The 23,013-nt window shown below is 40.5% G+C and overlaps 1 protein-coding gene across 1 annotated transcript in view; it reads right to left on the minus strand.

Moving 5' to 3' along the window:
- Window positions 1-23,013, minus strand: part of KMT2D (lysine methyltransferase 2D) — a 126,645-nt gene that overhangs the window by 98,044 nt on the left and 5,588 nt on the right. Inside the window, exons 2-5 of the mRNA XM_058165624.1 lie at window positions 6,566-6,630; window positions 3,645-3,777; window positions 2,948-3,165; window positions 1,582-1,691 (exon numbers count right to left, since the gene is read on the minus strand). Of these exons, the coding sequence (XP_058021607.1) occupies window positions 1,582-1,691; window positions 2,948-3,165; window positions 3,645-3,777; window positions 6,566-6,614 (510 nt within the window). The 5' untranslated portion in view covers window positions 6,615-6,630. The remainder of the gene's footprint in view (window positions 1-1,581; window positions 1,692-2,947; window positions 3,166-3,644; window positions 3,778-6,565; window positions 6,631-23,013) is intronic.

A 23,013-nucleotide genomic window follows, 5' to 3' on the forward strand; every position in this document is an offset into this window, starting at 1 on the left:
AATGGAACCGCTTCTGATTTTGATCCAGAGCCTTTAAACTAGCAGATTCAGTCCAATTGGATCAGAGGGAGTTAACCCATGCCTGACTGTGGGTCCCTACTTTCTGGAGAAAGTAAAGGTTCCCCTCGCACATATGTGCTAGTCGTTCCCAACTCTAGGGGGTGGTGCTCATCTCCATTTCAGAGCCAGCACTGTCCAAAGACGTCTCCATAGTCATGTGGTCGGCAGGACTAAATGCCAAAGGTGCATGGAATGCTGTTAACTTCCCACCAATGTGGTCCCTATTTTTCTATTTGCATTTTTTACGTGCTTTCAAACTTCTAGTTGGCAGAAGCTGGGACAAGTAATGGGAGCTCACTCCATTACGCGGCACTAGGGATTCAAATGGCTGAACTGCCGACCTTTCAATCGACAAGCTCAGCGTCTTAGCTTCTGAGCCACCACGTCCCACACACACAACCTAGCCCTATAAGATGTAAAAACTTGGCAGTTTTTAGAATAGAATAGAATAGAATAGAATAATTTTTATTGGCCAAGTGTGATTGGACACACAAGGAATTTGTCTTGGTGCATATGCTCTCAGTGTACGTAAAAGAAAAGATACGTTCATCAAGGTACAACATTTACAACACAATTGATGGTCAATATATCAATATAAATCATAAGGATTGCCAGCAACAAGTTACAGTCATACAGTCATAAGTGGAAAGAGATTGGTGATGGGAACGATGAGAAGATTAATAGTAGTGCAGATTCAATAAATAGTTTGACAGTGTTGAGGGAATTATTTGTTTAGCAGAGCGATGGCCTTCGGGAAAAAACTGTTCTTGTGTCTAGTTTAAGAAGAGATTTAAGAAGATTTAAGAAGAGATTTAAGAAGAGATGTTTAAGAAGAGATTGTACAACCATTTGTCTGAAATAGTATAGGGTTTCCTGCCTGAGCAGGGGGTTGGACTAGAAGACCTCCAAGGTCCCTTTCAACTCTGTTATTCTATTCTATTCTATTCTGTGTATAAAGACATGACTGAGGCTTACATTATGCATTTCAGGAGAGTATATCCTTATTTCTTGTTTCTTTGAGTTTAACTACAGGTACTCTTTAACTTATAAGCATTCGTTTAAGGACCTTTCTAAGTTAGAATGATGCTGAGTATACAACTGGTCCTCATGTTTAGAACTGTTACAAGATCCCTGAAGTCACATGATCAAAATTTGGACACCTGGCAACTGGCGTGTATTTACGATAGCATCGTAAATGGGGTCATGTGATCACCATTAGCAACCTTCCCAGGGGGCTTCTGAAAAGCAGAGGAATGGGGGAAGCCAGATTTGCTTAAACAACTACATGGTTTGCTGAAGAACCATGGCAATTTGCTTAGCAACCATGCGTGACTCACATAATGACTGGATTGCTTCACGACAGCTATTCCAGCCCCAATTATGGTCACGCGTTAAGGACGACCTGTATTGATGGTACATGATACTGCATCCTGTGGAACCCCTTTAGCAAAGAGTCTGCAAAGCTCTGCCCTTGTTCGCTAGCAGTTAGAAAGAGCCCTCCCACCCTCCACCAGGACAGACCTGTGCAATCCCTGAGATGACAGCTTTGTTCACAAGGCTCAGCCACGACCCTTCTGCACGTACAACTCCAGCTGACCACACCACACACCAGTGATGAGCCCAGAAGTGCCCTGGAAAAGAAAGTCAAATAAAACAATAAGTAGATTAACCTTCCCTTATGATATTAAGAAGTTCAGCCAAGGAGAGGGACCTATGGTTTGAGGTAACTGATATGGTAAGAGAATTTGGAACGAACAAGGAGATATAATTGAAGAAGAGGAATGTATTATTCCAAGATCTGCTGCTACACCTCCATATAGTTTCAGATTCCTAGTTATTCAGAAACAGCCGCTATTCCAAAAGTTCTTCCACAAAACTAATCACATGAACACAGGTGAGGGGAGAAATTTAGAAGTGGTTTTGTGAAAGTACTGAAACCTTGGTTCTGGCATGGAAAAGAAGGCTCCTGGGACTATATGCTTTCAAAGTTCTGTTATTTTAGACATTTATTTATTTTTTATTTATTATTTGTCAAACACAACAATATATATAAGTATAAGCATGAAATAACTATACGAATTGGATACAATCAAAGGGAACATTAGGACAGGAACGGTAGGCATGTTTGTGCTCTTATGCACGCCCTTACAGACCTCTTAGGAATGGGGTGAGGTCAATAGTAGATAGTTTTTGGTTGAAACTTTAGGGATTTTGGGAGGAGACCACAGAGTCTGGTAGTGCATTCCAGGCATTAACAACTCTGTTACTGAAGTCATATTTTCTGCAATCAAGATTGAAGTGGTTCACATTAAGTTTAAATCTATTGTGTGCTTGTGTATTGTTGCGATTGAAGCTGAAGTAGTCTTCAACAGGAAGGACATTGTAGCAGATGATTTTATGAGTTATACTCAGGTCATGCCAAAGGGGCAGAGTTCTAAATTTTCTAAACCCAGGATTTCAAGTCTGGTGGCATAAGGTATTTTGTTGTATCACAGGAGTGGAGAACTCTTCTTGTAAAATATTTCTGGACACGCTCAATTATATTAATGTCCAAAATGAGGTGTGGGTTCCAAGTCCATTATTTTCCATGCGAGTCCACTATGGAGGCCTTGGATTCCATTTAATTGAAAGCTGACCCTATCAGGCTTCCCTCTCCTCACCTAATTTACTTTAACAGAGAGAGAGAGAGAGGGAGGGAGGGAGAAAAGAAAAGTTAAGGAGCTGTAAGAGTTGCCATTCCATTTTACTGATAACATTCTACACATAGAGACAGGATGGAGCTGTCAATGGATCATAAAGAGCCTCGTGTGTTACAACTGAACTTCTTCACAATGAATCTAAAAACCAGGCTCCCCTTGATGGAAGCTTCCCCACACCTACCACTCACCTGTTGGCTCAAACACCTCCCTTGCTGATACACTGTCTGCAAAGCCAATCAGGGTGAGATCATCATTTCCAGCTTCTGTAGAGGCGGGCTGCTTCCCTTCTGGCAAATCAGAAAGGTCTGCTGTCCAGCCAGGTGCAGGATCAAATCGCAGCAGCTCTCGCTGTCCGTGCAAGCTCCACTTGCTGCAGTTACAGAACGCACAGCGTTTGGGTGGGAGGCTGAGGGAGGCAAGCAGAGAAAAAGAAAAAGCTCTTGTCACTGCAAAGGAATGAAAATCTCTCCCGATTCCATAAGCGACCGAAACGCCAAGCCTTCTTCAGAGGAGCCACCCAGATCAAAATATCTATGGGATCCCACCAATCCCCATGCCACATAAACACTCCAGGCTTCTACTATCCCTGGTTACAGCCTACATAACCTTGGTGCTCTCTGAGCTTGATGGCTTTCTTGCAGGCGCTTCATTATGTCTGGAAAAAAAAACACCAACCCACCAAGTTTGGAGAACCCCACAGTTCAACCCTGAGCTAGAAATGTCCTCTACTATCAGAACCACGTATACTTCGCTTCACATTCAGTGCTATAGTGTAAGTAAACCTCAGGTTGAACCTCTGGCATTCATCCAGGCTAATCTACCTCCTAGGTTCAGAGTTAATCAATGAGCCAAAACTACACTGCGTGGTTTTAAACAACTTGTCACCTGCAAGTCTGGAGCAATTCCTCTTTAACATCCACCGTGTCCAATGCTTCTCTCACAAGGCCTTCTTCTGGCGGCTTCAGAGGATCAGCTTCCACACTGCCCTGCTCTTCTGAGGACACAATTCCATCTGCTGCTGCAAAAGGACATCTGTTAAGACGCTGGTGTGGCACTCTGGTATAAGACTCATGATTTCTGCCACATTGCTTGCTCTGAGGATGTCAAAGCATATGGGGATCTTCCTCCAAATCAGCATCTATTTCAATATATCCTGACAAATAATGATGGGCATTCCCTTAGTTCCAAACTATGAAACTAGTGTCTGAAAATGGGGGACGTATAACATATAAATTACCCAGATGAGGTATCAGGATGCAAGACAGACCAAGTGGCACATTAGAAAAGGAACAAAAGAACATTTCACAGCATTCCAACATACTGGAAGTTCTTTGCAGCCTGTTTTTCTTCTCCAAATTGCAAAAAAGAAGAAAACTACATGCTTAAAAACTATCATCCAAAAAGAACTTGGATTATATTTCTTCAACCAACAATAATATTTGAAATTTATTAATTCCGCATGACTCGAGTGTTTATATAGAAAAAGCTACGTAAATCATTATGTTGGAAAGGCAGTGAGATATATTGTTTAATTCAAATATATGTGCAATATCCTATAATTGTTCCATTTTGGGAGGAAGATGTTCTTCAGTTATCCTTTCATTAGGAAAGGACACAAGCTACTACCGTTCCTGCCCAATTATGAACGTGGAATAAAATACACCTTTGCAAATTATTTCAGCAGAGTACTGGAAGCATCCCACAAGGCAGGGGTGAAATGCTCCCAGTTCGGACCAGATCGCCCGATCCGGTAGCAATGGCAGTGGGTGGTAAGGAGAACTGGTAGCAAAAATCTCTGCCTGCCCCAGCTGAGCCATGCGATTATCAGAGGTTGTTTTTTTTTTTACTTTTAAAAGCATTTTTTCTTCGGCCGAAAGAATGCTTTTAAAAGTTAAAAAAAGGCCTCTGATGATCGCGCGGCTCAGCTGGGATCGACAGAACCCTTTTAAAGCATTTTTTCTACCACCTCTTCAGCCGAAGAGGTTGTAAAAAAAAAAAAAGCTTTTAAAAGGCTCCTCTGGCAATCCCAGCTGAGTTGTCTGATCGCCAGAACCTTTTAAAAGCATGTTTTCTACAAGCTCTTCAGCCGAAGAGGTTGTAGAAAAAATGTTTTTAAAAGGTTCTGGCGATCTGGCAACTCAGCTGGGATTGTCAGAACCCTTTAAAAACTTTTTTTCCTCTGGTGATCCCAGCTGAGTTGCCTGATCATCACACGCTTTTAAAAGCATTTCGGCCAAAGAGGTTGTAGAAAAAATGCTTTTAAAAAGTTTTTTTTAAAAGTTGGCCACGCCCACTCATCACATTACCCCACCACCACCATCAAGCCACGCCCACACAACCGGTAGTAACAAATTTCACATTTTACCCCTGCCACAAGCCTTCCCCAACCAGACAGCTTCTGGATGTGTTGGGACTGCAGCTCTCAAGTGTTCTCATACAGTCTCCATGTTTATAGGAAATTGTGGGCATTGCAGTCCCAACATACCCAGAAGTCACTAGGCTGGGAAGAAGGTGTCACAAGGTGAAAAACCAAAACTATTCCTTTTTTTAGCTAGAGAAATTAAATCACGGAATCAGTAACATATATTGTTCTTCATGTTCCTATTCCATTCAGTCCTATTTCACAGAAGCCCATTTCTCTCTCAAAGTGGAAAACTTAACCCTTTCTGACAATTAAGACCCCACCACCCTCAATACTTCTCAGGAAGAAGTCTCTTAGCATGCCAATAGGAAGCCCTGCCATCTGCACAAAGCTTTGCTTGAAAATGAGGAAAAAGTGACTTAGATCAAAGGGCTACTTTTCACAGACTTGGAACATCTAAACTTTTTGACATTTTACTCTTGAAAGAGACCCATCCCTGAAAATTCTAACATGAAAAGCACCCTTCTGTTAAAATAAACAAAGACAATCTCAAGCTCATTTATACAACCCAACCACCCTGGTTTGACATTACTGGTGCCTCCAAGAACATTTTGCTGATACCCAGCAGCAAATTATCAAATAAAACTATATTTCTGGAGTTTCCCAGTGGAAATTAAGGGAGAAATAAAGTATGCTAAACCTTTGAAATGCCCCTTGGGAAAAACAACAGAATAGAATAGAATTTTTTATTGGCCAAGTGTGATTGGACACACAAGGAATTTGTCTTGGTGCAACAGACAGTAAATAACCTAAACAACCTGTTCCTGAACAAAAGCATATTAAGAACCTAGTCATCAGAACTGGTCTGGAGATAAAACAAACTGAATTCTATTCAAGCTAGTCAAATAATTTGAGAATAACTGTTAATCACCGCAGTTAACGAGGGTAAAGCAGACATCATTTTCAACTGTCATTTTTTTTTAGTATTGAAGTATAAAGCAGGTTGTTTATCTTCTTCAGCCTAAAATATGCCCCCTCACCATGTCATCTCCCAACTATTTGGCTACGCTAGAAAGCGGATTAGCTGTAGTCCAAGAGATACGTAAATGCACCCTCTTCATAAGCACAAAATTGTTGGTGACAGCAGAGTGAGCTCAGGTATTAATCAGAGTGTAATAGGACAGCAAATCCTGGCCCTATAACCTACCCCCTAAACTAGCCTGTGGTCCTCAGGTATGATACATGCTACTATCATTTTGCCAGCATCAAAGAAAATTTCTGACTAGCCGCTGTAGGTGTAATTTGGAGGAGGATGTCATTTGTTCTATAACTGCGGCTTGCATGTTTTCTAAATACTACTATCCACCCACCTTCATGCTGCGTGACATAATGTATCTGCCTAAAACTGCTTATCAAGAGAAAAGACCAAAATGGGCATACCTACCTGGTGTACCAGAGCATTTGTCCTCACCAGGTGGTTTCTGATCATCCATCCTGTCTCAAAGAGACCTAGAAAACAGAGAAAATAGCTCGTGTCACTTTCTTTCACCAGTTCCATTAAGAAGCTGCTCTAATTTACACTACATACTTTGTGCTGCTATTGGACGGAGCGTTAATGGAGCAAGGTGGATGTTTCAAATCATTTTTCCTTATACTGGGTCGATTGCTGAGAGCTGTTTAGTTGCATTAAGGTGTAAGTATAATACATTCATATAATAAGACTATGTTAACACAGGCACATGGTTATGTCAGGGACTTTTATAGCCACTTGTTTTCCATAATCTAGTCTGAATGACTGAGGAATTAAGGATAAGAAACAAAGATTGGCATGAGTTTGGATTGGGACTAGGGCAATATTCCTTGACCTGAAGTCTTGTTACTTGTGATTTTTTATTTTTATTTTATTTATTTATCGTATTTGTATACCGCCCTATCTCCCTAGGGACTCAGGGCGGTTCACAGGCAAATAAAAAGGTACATATAAATACAGAATAACTTGTTACTTGTGATAACTACAACCCCCTTGTTCACTGCCATGCTTGGATGCCATATTCAAGAATTGCGGTCTCGCACATCTAGAGGATATCGGATTAAGAAAGGCATAAGCAGTGTAACAAAGAACAACAACTCTGGGGGAACAAAAAGGAAGATCAGGACACTGACCTCTGTGATACTGAAAACCCCGATCAATGACATCCAAGCATGCCTGTGTTCACATTAACCAAAACCAGTATTGATTTCCAGGACTTTTGCAAAAGGTTTCCCCCCCCCCCAATAATTCAAAAGGGGTAAACGTCTGTTCTGAATCAAAGAACAATTGGATCAGAGTTGGTTTGGATTAAGAACTCTGAAAGAGAATGTTCTCATTTCAATAATTAAGGCTTGCCCTATTATGCAGCTGTAGTTGACACAAATGGTAGACTACAAACTCAGTACAGATAGTGCTCGACTTGCAACAGTTAGTTTAGTGACCGTTCGAAGTTACAACGGCACTGAAAAAAGTGACTTATGACCATTTTTCACACTTATGACCATTGCAGCAAACACCCTTGGTCATGTGATTTACATTCAGATGTTTGACAACTGCTTCATATTTATGATGGTTGCAATGTCCCAGGGTCATGGGATCCCCTTTTGTGACCTTCTGACAAGCAAAATCAATGGGAAAGGCAGATTCACTTAACAACGGTGTTACTAATTTAACAGCTGCAGTGATTCGCTTAACAAATGTGGCAAGAAAACTTGTAAAATGGGGCAAAACTCAACTTAACAAATTTCCCACTAGGTAACATAAATTTTGAACTCAATTGCGGTCATAAGTCGAGGACTACCTTTATAGTTAATCAACATAAATGTTAATATTCCCATCCTTTAAACCTTACTTATGGCAACTCTTAATTTCAAACATATATATTGAAAGAAAAATACGATCACAGTTTAGTATCAACCTGGGCATTTTTCAGTTGAAGCACACGCATCTGAAAGTATTCCAAGAGGGGGAAGGGTAGTATAAAGGTTAGCATATCCCAGGCACAAGTATAATCTTTATGCAATAAAACGTATTTTTCAACTTAGTGTTAAATTCTAAGGGTTATGATAGTTCCATAGAAGTAATGTGTTCATTCTTAGTGTGCTGAGATACTTATCATTTTAAAAAATGTTATCTTAAATGTAATTGTAGGACATTGTAAAAAAGCATTAACACAAACCTCCACTGTGTGTAACACAGCATATTTATTTTGATATTCTTGCTACTAGATGTCAAGTGCAAATGAAAACTTGTAACCTCTGCTTTTAATATAACAATTTTTGGGCTTTTTAAAGTGCATTATAAAATCAAATACAAATCAAGTATTTGAAAAACTGCTATTCTACAGAAATCTCACACTCAAAGGATGGTACAGGAAGGGGAAAAATAGGTTCTCCTCCTTTTTTTGACGTTTAATTTATGAGCTCCAGCAGTAAAAGACGACTTCGCAACTTTGTATTAAGTTCCTTGTATGAAAATAATATTACTCTGCAACCAACACAAAGATATGTAAAACTGCAAATGGTATCTTCACCCAAGCTCCAGGAAGGCAATTCTTTTATTTAAATTTATTAAAAATTATCTCTATATTGCCTTTGAGGATAAGACTCCCCATCTACCCAAGAATTGGCTACAGGCAACAAATATGAAGAGAGAGAAAATCTGTGCATTTTTAAAAACATATCAAAAAAAAATCTAGGAATCTACCCAAATGGCAGTAGGTAATAACGGCCTTATGGGAAGAAAAGAAAGCAGCCTGGCTAAAAAGCTTCTGAATGTAATTTATTGTAACTAGGTTTCTCAGGTGGATTTTAAATAATATACCATATTTAATAATAATATTGTATTACAGTAATCCTTGGTGTTTGTTTTTGCCTTACAACATCTCCAGCTTTTAGTACAAGAGTATGAGATAAATCCAAATATATACACTGTTTTCCAAATGCTCTGTTTGCCCACTTTCGATGGGAGGAAGTCAGCAAACGGACAATTTTCGGCCTCCGGAGGGCCTCTGGGGGGTGGTGAAGGCTGTTTTCGCCCTCCCCAGGCTCCTAGAAAGGCTCTGGAGGCTGGGGAGAGAAAAAAACCATGCCATCGCATGCCGGGAGGAGGGGGTCACACGCGCATGCATGCAGGCGGGGCGCATAGAATTATGGGTATGGGCATGCATGCGCGCGACCCCCCCCTTCCTAGCACGCAATAGCAAAAAGGTTAGCCATCACTGTGCTAGTCGTTCCAGATTCTAGGGGGCGGTGCTCATCTCCATTTCAAAGCCGAAGAGCCAGAGCTATCTGAAGATGTCGCCGTGGTCATGTGGCCGACATGACTACATGCTAAAGGCGCACGGAACGCTGTTACCTTCCCACCAAACTTGGTCCCTATTTTTCTATTTGCATTTTTTACGTGCTTTCAAACTACTAAGTTGGCAGAAGCTGGGACAAGTAATGGGAGCTCACCCCGTTACGCGGCACTAGGGATTCGAACCGCTGAACTGCCGACCTTTCAATCGACAAGCTCAGCATCTTAGCCACTGAGCTACTGCATCTCTTTGTGTTAGATTAAAACTCCTAAAATCCCAAGCCAGTTCCAAACATATTCTGACAAGTATGACCAATAAACTAAGAATCAGTGTCTGCATCTCTTAAATTATTGTCCCTTCAGTAAATAAGAATCATGCCTATTTGTGGATGAGGAAATGGGTTCCATTTACCCTGATAGGTATGTTCACATAAATTACCTGAAAGTGACCTTCAGAGACCATCCTGCTATTACTAGAGCAATCAGTTTGTTCAACGCACCATTTAAAGGTCTTCTATAAAAAACATGCAGCATGCCTAAGTAAAGTCATTTGTCGTCTTCCTATCTCAATGCTCATCCTGATATCGTAACTTAAACTAGGACACACTTGGTTAAACAAACCAGATTCAGTCTGGCAGAAGCAGTATTTCTGATTTAGTTTCCATTTTTTCAACATTTCAGGTTTGGGCAAGATACAAAAATAAATTAGGATTAAACCAGGAAACCTATAAAATGCATGCTATATTTAAATAGTAAACTACGATTGCAATCAGTAAGGCAACAATAACAATTTACAATCCTAAAACAAACTGATCTCTTCTCTCTTATTCTATAATTCTCCATCATTCTAAGCCTTCAAAACACTGCCTATCCCCTTAACATATCTTTGACTTTATGGGGCAGATGGTCATGCTTCTAAAGAATTTTCTAAGACTGCTTAGGTTATTTACATAAAGATGATGCTCAAAACTGGCATGTTGCTTTACAGCAATACTATTTTATCATTTAATTAAAATAAACAGGAACATAAAATCAGGTGGTCCAGGAAGGTAAGTTGGGTACCCAGGAGCTACACCAAAAAGCCAACAGGCAACAATTAACTAATCTTTATTGGTTTAAAAATTTCCAAGATCTCTTATAAGAGCATAACATTAAACTGAATTTATAGAGAATGAAAAGCTATTATTAAATTGTGCCCAAACGTGATCATTCATTCCACATTTTGACTGTTCTCTAATTATTGCCTCTAAAGTAGATTCTTCAATCCCAACCAAGGAAAATTACCTCAAGGTAAAACCATTCACAAGCAACTGGTCAGTTTAAGACAGCTTCCATCCCTACCTGCGAGAGACAACGAATACTGCAGCTCTTATTCATTGCTGTAATCCAGGAAAGCGACACCTGCCTCACAGCCATCGTTCAAAACAATAATTCCCAATGGAAGAACTGCCTTGTTAAGGGGACAGGAAGAAGCCTTCCATTATTATCAGGAAGAGGTGGACAAAGCTGTACAAGGTCCTTTGGCATTTATACAGACTGACTTCAACTCAAAAACACAGAAAGCAACAAAAAATATTTCAGCTGATGTTCCTCCTAAAAGAGGCAGGGATGAGAAAGAGCAGGAGACAAAATCCAGTCCAAAACTGTACAAAAAGCAGGGATCCCCACCTTCTGGCTGCACCAGCAGGATGTCTACCACAGAATGCAGATCTGCGAAACTCATTAAGCCAAAGTGATTAAAGAAAGGACTAGAAATCAGATAGCCCTGGGGACCATCTCCATGGCTTTTTCTTTAGCCATTTTGGTTTGACTGTGTTGTGGTCCACCAGCAGCCTGCAGAGCTGGCAGCAGAGTCAGGCAGTGAAGAGGCTGGGGAGGACAATGGGCCAGTCCTGGAGTCAGGGGAAGGCCCAGACGAGGGCTCTGCGTTGGAGGCAGAGATGGGGCCAGAGCCATCTGGGAGCGATGAATGGACTCTGGAGCCTCCAGAGGCGGACAGCAGAGAGTGCATGCATGTGAAGAACTGCCAGAAGGCAAGAGCAGCTAAAGCAAAAAGGATGACTCGGGAGTAAGGCTGGGAGATGACTGGTCCCTCCCATAAGGCTTAAAAGAGCAACAAAGGCTCTTGGGCTCTTTGAAGGAAAGCAATGTTGTTACATTTGTTTCTAATCGGTGACTCTTGTTTCTGAACTTTGTGGGGCTTTGCCAAGAAAGATATAGGTTTGTGATAAGGCCAAAGGCCTTTTTCTGAAGGACTTGTTTTGTAATTAATTTGGACTAAGCTGGGAATGATGTAATTCCCAGCTGTTATAATAAAATAGGGTTGTTTAAGACTAATTGTGTCTTTTATGCCTAAGTGAGCCTAGGTCACAACAGACTAAGAAATAAGACTCCAAGAAACATTCCTCATTGAAAACCATGGTTCAGAAGATACAATAAGATATCTTAAGAGTACAACTGGACTTTCATCCTTATTGAATCTTTAAGGACCTCAGCAGATATCAAGAGTTACATTCAAGGGTAGTATTGTAACTAAAGAGTCAATATGGTGAAGTGGTTGAAGGCACTGGGCTAGAAACCAGAAGAATGGGAATTCTAGTCCTACCTTAAACACAAAGCCAGCTGGGTGATGATGGACCAGATACTTACTCTCAACACCAAGAAGGCACCAAAGGCAAACCATTTTTGAAAATACTACCAAGAAAACTGCAGAGAGTTCTTTCATGTTGTTGCCAGGAGTGAAGACGACTCAAAATACACAGCATATACAGACAGACACGTACACACAAAAGGAAGAAAAGTAGCTATTTAAGAGGTGTAAATAAAATGCAAAGCACAGAAGCACCCTAATGCCAAAGAGTCCTACTGTGCAGTGATCTGCGAAAGTGGGACTTGGGGACTGTATGGGTGCACATGTAACATCTGTCAGCAGCATCTTAAAACAGATGTGACTTTTCCTGGGCTCAGGGCCAAAAAAGTGCCTGAGCGCACTAAGAATCACACAGAGCTCTTGAAATTTGGATCTGTGCACAGCTCTGCCAAACAGGATGAATAGCATAGAGAGGGCAATGAATTCATGCAAGGAAAAGCATATACAGAGCCAGGCAGAGAGAAGGAAAGGAGAGGGACATGGAGAAAGCTAAGAGGCCAGTCAGTACTGGCTCCCTTTGGATACTTTTTGATCACTTTGCAAAGTGTTACACCCCAGCTGTGTTCCCACCTCATTTTTTTCCTCCAGCCATGCTTTGCCATGTTCAGCCATGGTTCTGCAGGCCTTGTGTAGGAAAAGCAGCTTAGCCCACCTCCTCAAAAACCTATTTTTTTTATTTTTTGAATGACATTAGACCAAATGGGGAATTAATCTGCAGTTTCTTGAGAAGATATTCTCTTCCTTCATGTTTTCCTTACTGATGCAAAGATTTTGTCACATGCTCCCTTAATAATAGTGACTTTATAAAATAAAGCATACAAAAGCTAGTGGCAGTAAACTAAATTCTGGGTCCTCACCTTGCAAGGGTATAAGCCACGCGTATTAGTTTAGACTACGTGCCCTGTCCACTTTTCAAAGTTCTGGCTGCAACTTTGATAACCTGGACCGCTCCTGAAAGGTAACTTAGAAGGCAACTGCTTAAAACCTTGTGGAAGGTGGTGAGGGAGAGGAGGTTCTTCTTTAGGGCCTAGGTTCCAGGCAAGGCCTTGTAGCTGAAGAGAACCTAATTCTCCTTTAATCAGGCCTACCAGGATGAATAAAGAGACAAGTGTTATCTCTCTCTGTCCTTTCTCCTGTCCAAATTGTGCCATACCTCTTTTCGGCCCCACTGAAAAAGTTTGGTTTTTGCTTTTTGTTAGGCCTGAATTGCACTATCGCCATAGCAGCGGAATCCTCGACTCTTGCAAATGGAAACTCCATTTTGAAGGAAAAATTGAACTGGGCACCTTTTCAAACTAAGAGGAGGCTGGGAAGCAAACAAAGGTCACCTCTATCAATCTAGAATTCATTGCCTTTGACATATACCTAAGCCAACTCAAATCTACACGCATCTTGTAAAGGTCACTATTTTCAGAATTAGCTTAAAAGACAAGGCCCTCACAAATCCAGACCTGTTTAGTTAATAGGTTTATCATACAGAACCTCTGAGCCAAACTGAAATTGGGCTTTACCAGGTTTTAATATAATGTGGTAACTATGCTATATTGGCAAAGGTCACATTTAAAAAGAGAAACTGAGTTCAAACAAGCCACATTATGGCTTGACACAATAGAACCACAGTGTTTGCAAGCCAGTGAATCGAGCCAGGTCTCCCTTAAGTCAAATTTGATGTCTCTTGACTTCATGGACATAGCCATCTACTTTCCTTTCCTGGCAACAATATGAAAATTGTCTTATGTCGGAATATTTTTTCTGAATTCCCAGTCTAGCCTACAGCTCTGACATTTCCTGGTGCTCTTTCATTCAAGTTTTAAGCAGGCCTGACCCTGCTCAATTTTTTTCAAATCAGCTAAACTCAGCTAGATACCACCAACGGCTAAACAGCTTAGTGAGAAATAGAAAAACAATACTGTAAATAATTTCATTCTGCAAACAAGCACTTCATGCAAATCAGTGTAGTTTGGATTTTGATAATTTCCTAATGAAAAACTTAGTGGGTGACAATTATATTAAAATTCATTACTCTACATCCAAAGATGCCATACATTTGATCTTTACTTAATGGTCAAATCCCATAATTCCATCATCTGAAGTGGGTCATCCAAGCAATGCCATTTTTCTGAAGTTTAAGACAAGAGGGAGAGGTGGAAAAAGACCTACGGTTCAACATACAGTTTACCAGAATGCTGCAGTTTAAAGCCAAACACAAGACCCAGGCTGATAAAATAGAAGATCACCACTCGCACTGAATCATTCAAGTTCCCTTGGATTTAGAAGAAAAAAAGAAAACTGGGATCACATTAGCTACATTTCATTTTAGCTCCCTCCCCCCCAAATCATGCATTGGAATAAAAAGATTGCTGCTCACTTCTGCTATGAGCTTCTTTAAATAAATCAAGTAACATCTTCATTGAGTACTGCAACAAAAAACCTATTTGTCATTTTTTTTTTGTCAGGAGGTGCTCAAGATGTTCAAGGACATTTTTGAATTGAGTAGAGACGAGAACCAGAACTGAATTCTGTTCCTGGGTCAAAGATCACACACCACAGGAAAGGTCACTACTCTGCCAATGACTAGTTCTCTCTCCCAGTTAGACTATTTGCAGCATGCTGCAATGCTACTGGGTCTGTGTTAATTATTTTGAAAAGGACTGCAGCTTGGGGATAAGGAGTAAAGTGGTTTTACCACACTATTTTGATTTCTTTTAAAGATGTAGCTACACACATTAATCCAAGTTCACAATTTTCAGTTGGGAATATAAAATACAGAGCTAGTTCCGTAAATTGGTTAATGGTTTGGGCTTTAACCATCAGAACCAACATTTACACTACTATCGCCAAATCAAAATTCCAGGATCAACATAGCAGCAACAAAATATATGTCCGCCCACAATTATTAGAACCACACCTCCTAACATCCCGAAACAGACACTGCCAGATGCTGTATTGAGCAAGGTGCATTTTAAATAAAACTTGTGACTTAATTACAATTGGCCAACTTAACACAATATGCTAAGCCAGAATCAAATAAACAATACATAGATACATACATACATTGTATTACATATTACTGTATGTCACATTTCTCCCCTCCGGGAAGTCAAAACAACACACCCTCCTCCAATCTTCTCCCAGCACAACACCTCTTGACAAGTACATGGAGCTGAAAGACATCTAGCCCAAAGCCAGCAAGTCTGTTTTGATAGCTGAAGCCTAATTCTCTTTGGCCCTTTTGGCTCAGTGAAAACCATAGACCCAGTTTACAGGGCTACTTTTAGCACAACATGGATCTATCCAATATCTAGCAGGATATTTGCTGACAAATAGGGTAGGGATGGGAAGGGAGCCACAACTTAGCGACCCAGCATAGAACTATTTTAAAGTTCTAAATCCAGTCTTCATTTATTTATTCATATCTTGCCTATTTTTATAAATTACTCAAAACTGTGAACATATGTAATATTCCTTCCTATTTTCCCCACCACAACCCTGTGAGATGGGTTAGACTGAGAGAGAGTGACTGGCCATAGTCACCCAGCTGGCTTTCATGGCTACATCGGGATTTGAACTCACAATATCCAGCTTTCTAACCCAGTGCCTTAACCACTAGACCAAATCGGCTCTCCATCAAAAAACCTTTAGCATCTCCATCAAAACACCAATATGTGTGTGATGACTCCAACTATCAGTCTGAAATCCTGGGATAATTTCTGTAGCCCATTTTAAGCTAGTTTAGGGTTGGCACTACTTCAGCTGACTTGATAAATGCTTTTACGTTTTGGACAGCAAAACAAAGGCCATATTCTAAAAAGTTCTACAACAAAGGCCATATTCTAAAAAGTAGGTACGAGCCCTTTTTACTTTTCATATTGTTACTAATCAAATACTGTTGCCAAGAAAATACACAGTCCAGTCCATGTTACCAGGGCATCCAGTTCAGCCCAAGAGAAACAGCCTCATATCTCCCACTACTAAAGAAAAAAAAATAATGATTTTCTTTTAGAACTTTTCAGGCTTTCAGCAATTGTTCAGCAACATGCAGGCAGCATTTGGGAAAACAAAATATACAAGAACTTTATGAGTTGAAACTGACAAGCAACCAGATGCTATCTATGCTTGTTGCTCTCCTGGGCTCAATGGACAATGTAGTGCAAGAGGTCCTCAAACCCACCATGAAGTTTCAGATTGTTCACTGACCCCCAAATATTTATCATATGAAAATCATTTAATAAATATGACTTTAACTAATACTACAATAATAACAACAAATTTTGGGGGTCGATACTGATCACTTTGGAGAACTCTCCTCATGTAACATGATATGTTGCACTCTTCTTAGTTCTGAGAGATGATCCAATTCAAAATGTTAAGTTTGGTTCTGAAATCCAGGTTCAAGAATTCAATATAATTTTTTAAAATTTATTTATTAAATTTATATGCCTCCCGTGTTATGATTTTATTATGACTTGTGTTGCTGCTGTGGGGTGCTTACCAGAGTCCTGATGACTGAAGCAGCATAAAAGGAAGTGTAATAAGTAAGTAATAAATAAATTTCCCCATAACCAAGGATTCCACAGAGTTCAACAGCATGTCTGAAGCTCAATCTTTTTTAAACGGATGTCACACCATTGCAATCCCAATTTAGCTAGAGATATACCACGGGCATCACCATGACGAACACTGGTGTAGTTTTCCTTAGTTAAAATAAAGGCAATATCAGCACAAAGAATCAGGACCATACATTAAGTTCCACGTTAGAACATACATTAAGTTCCACGTATAGGTTTATTATTCAAACCTATACACAAGAATCTAGTCAACCAAAGTTCAATATTAAATTAGAGCCAGATAAGTGTCAACAGAATTCAAGAGGGATTGGACTTAGACTATTTGTGGGAACATAACAATTCTAGGCTGATGACTTGTTTAACTCTGCCCCCTCAGCTCTGGCTGCTCTTCTACAGGCAGTAATTTGGCATTACAGGTAGTCTTCAACTTTATGACCGGTCACTCAGTGATCATTCAAAGCTACCCAGACCTCCCTGGGGGTACTTATGACCCAGATTCAAAGTTCCGATGACCACCAACCCTGCGGTTATGTGACCAAATGTTGGGCACTCAGCAACCAGCCCACATTTACAGTCATTTGCAATGTCCCATGATCCAATGACTGCATTTTATGGCAGTTTTGCCCAAAACCAGCATTTACTTTGGTTTTCAGCAAAACTGGCTGGTAGCAAACCCCTGCTTTGTTTAATGACCGTGTTCGCTTAACAACTGCTGCAAAAACCAGGTGGGTCACATGAGTGACCCGATTTACAACCAAGACAACTTATGACTTTGAGTATTCTTGCTATTCTCCCTTATATGTGGGGAAAAATGAAAAGTATTTCCTTCTAATATGACTGTCACTTTACAATTTGCAGCAATCCTGGTAATAAAAATGACCCACCACCCAAAGACTTTTATATGCTACTAAAACTCTGTTTGTGTGTGTGTAACCTTTAACTAGGTGAAACAGTGCACTGCAGGATAACAATTTTTGAACCAAGGTACTTCCACATATGGGTTAACTTACAGAATACATCCAAAATCTGGAAGCCATGACTCCCATGGAATTGAAATCTGGCAAATGTTATGAAACATTTAATGCCATTAAAATTGTTATCAAACATTTTATGACAGAAAGTCGTAACACATTTCCTGTGGTCAACTCCTGATGTTTGTGCTATACAGCTCAACATGAGCTATTTTCAAGGCAGATTCATCTTTGAATATTTCTCTGAATTTTTCAGAACTTTTTCAGTGAAGGCATAAGGAAATATCTCTGAAACGAAGACCCGATGGATCATAGATTGTCTAGTTTTTGTTGGAGAGACTGGCTGAGCCAGGGGGAGGAGTCAAACGCAGAATTAGTCTGGAATCCCTAGATGGGCAAAAGAGATTTTGATACTCCCCTGAATGTTCTTGAACCTTAGCTAGTCTTACCCAGGTGAAAATCATCAGTCTGAGAAGACTCCTTTGTATAGACTTGAACAATAAAACAGCTAACTGAACTCTTTATAGGTAGATCTGGTTGTTCATACCTGACATTTTTAACTAAAGCTTTTAAGTGAATTATTTGAACCTGATGGCTGGCTAAGCGTTACAATTTACTAATAGCAAATGTGATTATTTTTCTATACTGATGCCTTATTCGAAACAAAAGGTAAAACTTTTTCACTTACGAGTCTCAATTAATGAAAATAACTTGAGCTCTCTCTGTCATGTTACAATTGCAAATCAAATCTACGAAAACAATTTCTGTGTCACAGAATTGTGATTATAGTAGATCATAATATTATCTATTTTAGTTACTTAAAATAGCATTCATTATCAGACAGTTATGGAACTAGAGCAATTTATGCTGTTGTTGTTTTTTTAAATCACTTTTCAGATTATCTGAGTTTTTGGATAGTTTTCCGTGAATGCTTTACACAAGTCTTATAGCTATACTATATAAAGGGAGCCTGAATGAACAAATAATACCCAAGTCTGGAATTTATTTTATAAACGAAGGCATCCAACATACAACCTGCCTGTGTGAAAAAGTAATTAGCCTACCTGTTAAATTCAGTGGCTGGTTCATTATTTTTAGCTGCAGTAATTGGTGACTAGCTTTTCACATCACTACATAGTCCATTTCCTCCAAGACAAAAGGCTTCAACTCACTAACATTTGAGAATTTTCTCACATGAACTACTGTAGTCGTTTCAGATCCTGTTAGAATTTTTCTATGGGGTTGACTTTGTCATCTACTGTCTACAAGAAGACTTGTTTACATGCTTGGAATTGTCTTGCTCCATAACCCACTTATGCTTTACTTTCCACTGATGGAAACGTAGCATGATGTTCTCCTGTGAAAATCTGCTTCCTTCAATGATGGCAAGTTATCCAGGAAGTAAGGCAGCCAAGCCAAGCCATTTCCAAATGTCATAATTAGTAAGAGATTCTCGTTGTAGAATGCAGTGTTTGGCTTCTACCAGACATAGGAACATTCATATAGTCTCCCTAGATCAGCGGCCCCCAACCTTGTGGGCACCAGGGACCAGTTCCATGAAGGTTTTTCTGCAGACTGGGGGTGGGGCATGGTTTTGCCTGCTGCCTGCATTCCACAAATGGGGCTTTGCTTGTTTGTGCAGCCCAGTTGCTGGCATGCCACAGACAGGGCTGATCCAGAGACTGGGGGTTGGGGACCCCTGCCCTAGATCACATTTTGAACATATCAACATTCCTCCAGAAATCTGGAGGGTCATCTAGATGCTTTTTGACAAACTTGGGACAAAAATTAATGTTTTTTTCCCTGAGGAAGCAATTATCTGCATTTTGCTATTCCCTAACCTCATTTTTACCTAGTTCTTTTTTTGCTGATGGAAGCACAAAACTTTCACAAACCAGGTGGGAGGCCTGCAATTCCCTGGATGTTGATCTGGGGTTGTGATTTTCAGGATAATTCTATGCCGTGCTCTTGAGTAATTTTGAGAGAGTTGCCACTGTTGAGAAAATTTACTGTTGTCCCCAATCTTCTCCATTCTAAGGTTGCTTTTGACTGTGGATCTGTGGGACTCCAGAGCATTAGAAATAGTTTTGTAGCTTTCTCGGGATTAATAGATTTTAATGACTACTTTAAAGAGGTCTTCAAATATTTCTTGGCAGTGAGGTACAATATGCCTTTAGAATCTCTGTGGTGAAAACATCTTGAGAGAGGTATTTATTTATTTATTATTTTATTTATTAAATTTATATAGTCATCCATCTGCTCAGAAATGACTCTGGACAGAGTATAACACTCAAATAAAACCACAATATAAAAGCCATTATTATAAACAATGTAAACATTATTAAAAGGAATCAAAAAAATACAAATCACAACTGGAAAGAGAAGTATAGCAATCACAGGTCATCAACAATACAGGAGCCACCTTAAAATGTCATTGGTTTCCCCAAGCCTGATGACATAAGCACGTCTTGAGGGACCTCCTGAACATTCAGAGTGATACAACTACCCTAACTAAGGGGTGGGAAGGGAAGAGTTCCATAAAGTTACCCCCAAGACAGAGAAGGCCCACCTCTTGGGACCTATCAAATGTAGGTCTCTCACAGATGGAACCTTTGGCATGCCCTATGGCAGTGATGGCTAACCTTTTCCAGACCGAGTGCCAAAAGCGCGCGTCCAAACCCCCAAAAAGCAATGTGGGTACGCCCCCATGCACGTGCCTTGTCCCCCCACACATCCGTGTATGCTCCCTGCATGCGCCCCACCCCCACATGCGCCCCACCCCCATGCATGTGCACACACACACCGCATGCGCCTCGCCTCGCCCACGCCCCACCCCATGCCTGCGTGACCATCTGGCTGGTGGGAGGCGCGCACACATGCGCAGCGGAACTAAACTAGGCAACAGCTCGTGTGACATCAGAGAGGGCGCTGCGTGCCACCTCTGGCACACGTGCCATAGGTTTGCCATCACGGCCCTATGGTATGGCAAAGGGAAGATGACTCTAATTATAACCTTAGGAATTTAAATAAACAGCAAAAAGTTAAACAAGATTTTGATCCAAAAGTTATCAACAGATTAAGGGACCAGATAAATGTTTGAATATTGTTTTTGGAATTAATTATTAAAAAATGAACAACTTCTTGGGGAAAACAGTCCTATTTTGGTTATCCTGGCAAGTGCAAGTCATAATAAAAGATAAATGATGATTTTAGAAACTGGACAGTAGAAGGGCCCAAATAATTTAAGCTAAATAAATAACAACCCTGATGTCAATTAATACTGGGACTTGCAGAAAACAAAATATTATAACATTATAACATTGGAAATATTAAAGGAGATCTTTGAAGAATAGAACCAGAAATTAGTATCTATAATATCAACACTTCCTATAATGAAGTCTGCTTCTATGAATAGACTATGTCTAAAAGACGTTAATGAAGGAATGTGGATATGTTACCTGATAAAATACATTTATAGCACTATAAATGACAGGCTGAGATAATAACTGGAAAAAGATATTTTACAGAAAATCTTCGACCTATGATAACAATTGGAACTGGAATTTCCGTCATTGAGCAATATGGTTGTAAAGTGGGGCAGCATCACTTAGCAACGGCAATCCTGGTTGCCATTGTTAACTAAATCCCAGAGTTATTAGGCGAGGCAACTTCCTGCCAGTTTCCCATAACCAAAATCAGTGGAGAAGCCAGTAAGAACTTGTAAGTATCAGGCCAGCAGGCATACAAGTGGTAGGAGAAGACAATATTGACAATATTGGTAGGAGAAGGTGTCGGGGGGGGGGGTATGCAAGAGGTATGGGGCAGGGCCGAGGGCATGGCACAAGAGTGCAAGGGGGTGCATGAGGATGTGAGAGAGGTACAAAGGTTGGAGGGTGTACAATTTATTTATTTATTTATTCATATTTGTATACCGCCCTATCTCCCGAAGGACTCAGGGCGGTTCACAGGCAAATAAAACATTTATGTACAAATTAAGATAACCATTAAAAAACTTATTCTAATGCCAAATTATTAAAAATATAAATATAAATATTAAAACCAATTTAAAACCCCTATAAATTTAAAATCTAGTCCAGTCCTGCACAAATGAATAAATGTGTCTTGAGCTCGCGACGGAAGGTTCGGAGGTCCGGAAGTTGACGGAGTCCTGGGGGGAGTTCGTTCCAGAGGGTGGGAGCCCCCACAGAGAAGGCCCTTCCCCTGGGCGTCGCCAGACGACACTGCCTAGCTGACGGCACCCTGAGGAGTCCCTCTCTGTGAGAGCGCACGGGTCGGTGAGAGGTATTCGGGTACAATTAAGTACAATGGGGCGAAGGGGTGTGTGAGAGACACAGCAAAGATCAGGGAAGACATGTAAAGAGGGTACACAAGAGGTATGACGCAGGTCAGGGAGGATGGACGGATGGGAAAGACTTTACCCCAACAATTTGCAACCTCATTGACTTTCTGGGGAAGCTGTCAGGGAAATTAGCAAATGGCAATCATGCCAAGCACCCAAATCACGATCACATGTCCACAAGTGCTGGGATGGCTAGAAATCCAAGGAGTTCATAACCACCATTCATCCAGCCCTGTCATAATTTGAAACAATCACTGGGCGAATGATAGAACAGAACAGGATAACAGAGTTAAAAGGGACTTTGGAGATCTTCCAGTCCAACCCCCTGCTCAAGCAGGAGACCTTACCATTTCAGACAAATGGCTGTCCAGCCTCTTCTTAAAATCTTTTAGTGATGGAACACCCACGACGTCTGAATTTATTTATTTATTTATTATTTAGACTTTTATACCTCCCTTCTCCCGAAGGACTCAGCCAAGTTAAAAATATACAATATACAATATTAAAAATACAAATTAAAATAACATATTATATAATGGCCAAAAAATTTAAAAGTTTAAATATAAAACCGTCAAATTGACCCCAATAAAACACAGTACCCCAATTTAAAATTATTAAAATTCAAATTTCAGGATTTAAAAATTAAGAGTTAAAAATTAAGCCAGTCCCGCTTGGATGAACAAGTACGTTTTCAATTCACGGCGAAAGGTCCGAAGGTCAGGTAGTTGACGTAAACCAGGGGGAAGTTCGTTCCAGAGGGTAGGTGCTCCTACAGAGAAGGCCCTTCCCCTGGGGGCCGCCAGCCGACATTGCTTGGCGGACGGCACCCTGAGAAGACCCTCTCTGTGTGAGCGTACGGGTCAGTGGGAGGCATAGGGTAACAGCAGGCGGTCCCGTAAGTACCCGGGCCCTAAGCCATGGAGCGCTTTAAAGGTGGTAACCAACACCTTGAAGCGCACCCGAAAGACCACAGGTAGCCAGTGCAAACTGCGCAGTAGCGGTGTTACCCGGGAGCA

This window comes from Ahaetulla prasina, chromosome 2 (assembly GCF_028640845.1).
Source record: "Ahaetulla prasina isolate Xishuangbanna chromosome 2, ASM2864084v1, whole genome shotgun sequence".
In the NCBI taxonomy this organism is placed as follows: domain Eukaryota; kingdom Metazoa; phylum Chordata; class Lepidosauria; order Squamata; family Colubridae; genus Ahaetulla; species Ahaetulla prasina.